We start from the raw sequence: 3429 nt of genomic DNA on the forward strand, positions 1-3429 counted from the left end.
ACCCAGGGATGGGGCAGCAAGCACAGCTTCTCTGGGCAGCTGTGCCAGCGCCTCACTGCCCTCTGAGTGAACATGCTTATTGTGTAGTTATGTTGCTCTTGTAGATAGTTCACAGAATCACAGAATGGCCAGGGTTGGAAGGGAACTGGAGGATCATGAATCTCCAGCCCCCCTGCCACACGCAGGGCCATCAACCTCCCCATTTAATACTAGACCAGGCTGCCCAGGGCCCCATCCAACCTGACCTTGAACACCTCCAGGGACCGGGCATCCACAACCTCTCTGGGCAGCCTGTTCCAGCACCTCACCACTCCCTCTGTAAAGAACTTACCCTTACATTCCAACCTAAATCTCCCCTCCCTCAACTTAAAACCATTTCCCCTTGTCATGCTGTTATCTACCCTTTCAAAGAGTTGATTATCCTCCTGTTTGTAGGCTCCCTTTAGGTATTTAAAAGCTACAATGAGATCACCCCCCAGCCTTCTTTTCTCCAGGCTGAACAAGCCCAGCTGCCTCAGCCTGTCTTCGTAGGGGAGGTGCTCCAGTCCCCTGATCGTCTTTGTGGCTCTCCTCTGGACCCTCTCCAACTGCTCCCTGTCTTTCTTATACTGGGGGCTCCAGACCTGGATGCAGTACTCCAGCTGGGGCCTCACAAGAGCAGAGTAGAGGGGGACAATCACCTCCCTGTCCCTGCTGCCCATCCCTCTTCTGATGGAGCCCAGAATACCATTTACTTTCCTAGCTGCAAGAGCACACTGCTGGCACATGTTAAGCTTTTCATCTATCACGTCCCCTCAGGTCCTTCTCTGCTGCTCTCAAGGACCGCTCCTTCCAGTCTGTATGGATGCCTGGGATTCCTCTGGCCCAAATGCAAAACCTTGCACTTTGCCACGACGAACCTCATTAGGTTCACCCAGGCCCACCTTTCAAGCCTGTTGAGGTCCCTCAGAATGGCATCCCTTTTTTCCACTGTGTCAATAGTTGATTTTTATAACCATGTGACTCTAAATGGAACTCAGAGCAAATTTGCATCTTTCTGACTGCCAGCCAGCTTCATCTAGTTCATGGTTCATGATCCTCTAACTTGTATTATATAATTATATAATTGCATTTTTCAGATCAGAAGCTAGATGTTGCATTTGAGCAGGATGAAGCAGATGAGATTTTGAATAGTGTTGCTGAGGTATGTAAACTGAGGAATGAAAGTGGGTAAATGTAAATATAATTTAAGATATGCATCTTCCTATATGCAGAGCTGTCTGTTTCAGTTTGGTCTTGCCTGGCTTCGAGCCCATCACTGAACTGTAGAGTTACAGTTTTTCCAAGCAGCAGCAGAATAAGACAGTTTAAAAAGTGAATTCTGCTTGGTTGTTTTTTTTGGAGTGTTTTCAAAAATTGGTCATATGTGGGAGAACGCTTGATTTCTCTAAAGGTTTTTAACTTCTGTGGATTTTTTTCCTTTGATCTCCTGGGGAGATAACGTTTTGTGGTGAATAGCATAAACCTGTCTGAAGACTGTGCAAAAGCTGGGGCATCAGCACCGACGTGGGGCTCGTGCACAGAAGTGAATGTGGCTCTTACATAGATTTAAAATGGTTGCTCTAAAGATTTGATGCAGTTATGCTTTATATCAAAGCATCTCCAGGAAAAAAAGCAATGACAATTTTTTCAAATCTGGCCAATGTTCAAGGACTGTAATATCAACCTGAAAATGATTGCTGTGGAGTCTGTATATTCTTTCCAATATAGACAGAATAAACTGCTTTGTTTTGTATACATTAGAATAAAAACAAACCACAGTAACCACGTGCAGTCATGTACTAAAATACAAAATAATCCATTACAGAAAAGCGTCGCCGGAGGTGATGGCATATCCAGATCCAGGATGATGGACCAAAGGTAACTGATTCCAAATGAGTGAGAATACTACTTCAGAAGGATTTGAAAAACAAATAAGTACATGAGTAGAACTGTGTTTATTTATTTAATTTTTTTCATCCTCGTATTGGTTACTATACTGTTGTACTGAGAGCAGTAAGAAAGTCTGGTTTCTAATCTTTCTGGATTTTGATCTCTGTATGAAACACAAATGTATCAAAGCTCATCCAGAAAGCATGTTCTGCTTCTGTTACACAGGAAGTCTGTGGTTAATGATCATACTTCAAATGTAGTAATGAAAGTTGTTCACTTGATAGTGGTGAGTGTTGGGCTTGGAAATAAAGAGAAGCAACGGTTTTGTTTTGTTCTCCAGATCATGGATTCTGTAAAGCTGGTTAAAAATCAGAACAGTGTTTCAGCATTTACAGATGGATTCTAAGCATGTTTTTCCATGTTTCAGCTTGATAACAAAAAGTGTAGAGTATGAGAAGTGCTTGGAAGAAATGAGGGAGCAGCTGCAGATTTATCAGGTATGTTTCTGGCATCCTGTGATTCTTTTTGCAAAACGAAGTCTTAATTGCATCTATGGTCTAAGTGGTTTTGCCACTTAAATGTTTTTTTGTTAGGTGCAGATGAGTGAGATGAGACAGAAGTTTGAACAAGTCACCACGGAAAACAGAAGGTAAATAAGTGCACTTTACCTACTGCTGCTATTTTCTTGTATGTGGGTTTTTTTGTTCTGTTTTGTTTTTTTTCCTGTCTTTTAAACCTCAAATTCTTTTTCCTAAGACTTGGAAATATTTGAATCTGCTTAATAGTTGAAGATTTCATACTTATGTGCTTAATGTTACCCTAAGTGTTTAATATAGATTACAGCACCAAATTTAGGAGGCTTAGCCATATCTCTGCAAAAGAACTCAGTATTAACTTAAAACCCTTTTTATAGAACATATGTTGCTCAATGGATTTAAATGTGAGCCAGGTGTATATGGTACATACAAATCAAAGATACAGTACATCAGTCAATTTAAAAACATTGTATTAAATAAATACTGTGCTGAACTTAGTCCTTTGAATTTCAGGCTGCATGCAGAGTTGAAAGAGGCTCTTGAGATGCAGCTGGATGCTCTTCCTTTTATGCCTCTGGGAACTGCTATTCCTGCAGATGAAGAAATACTGAGAAACCTTCAGGAGCAACTACAACTGACTAATCAAGTGTGTGAGATGAAACACTTGTACTCTTCTGTTTCTTCTGTGCCTTGGCAAATTAGGGAAGGATAGTTTATTTCTTGGTTCAGTATTTGTTTATAATAGTCCCTTGACAGTATTTTGAGGCCTTTCTGATTGTACATAGCTTAAAAAAAAAACAAACTACCTCAAGTGCACCCATACTTACGTTTTCAACTTCAAAACCTGAAGGAAGTTTCTCTCTACTTTCATACAAGTAGGAAGTTTTTATGTTCCTTTGTGCCTCTAATTTTACCTTGTTGAAATTCTGTCCAGAACATGAATCAAATATTTTGTTGGATTGAAGTTACTGTGGTAGGCTGA

The 3429-nt window shown here is 40.9% G+C and overlaps 1 protein-coding gene across 1 annotated transcript in view; it reads left to right on the plus strand.

Moving 5' to 3' along the window:
* The window catches only part of SCLT1 (sodium channel and clathrin linker 1), a 42642-nt gene that overhangs the window by 6023 nt on the left and 33190 nt on the right, over nucleotides 1-3429 (plus strand). The window contains exons 3-7 of the mRNA XM_031553254.1: nucleotides 1119-1183; nucleotides 1847-1899; nucleotides 2339-2408; nucleotides 2505-2560; nucleotides 2961-3093. Coding sequence (XP_031409114.1) covers nucleotides 1119-1183; nucleotides 1847-1899; nucleotides 2339-2408; nucleotides 2505-2560; nucleotides 2961-3093 — 377 coding nt within the window. The remainder of the gene's footprint in view (nucleotides 1-1118; nucleotides 1184-1846; nucleotides 1900-2338; nucleotides 2409-2504; nucleotides 2561-2960; nucleotides 3094-3429) is intronic.

Source organism: Meleagris gallopavo, chromosome 4, assembly GCF_000146605.3.
Source record: "Meleagris gallopavo isolate NT-WF06-2002-E0010 breed Aviagen turkey brand Nicholas breeding stock chromosome 4, Turkey_5.1, whole genome shotgun sequence".
NCBI classification, from domain to species: Eukaryota; Metazoa; Chordata; class Aves; order Galliformes; family Phasianidae; genus Meleagris; species Meleagris gallopavo.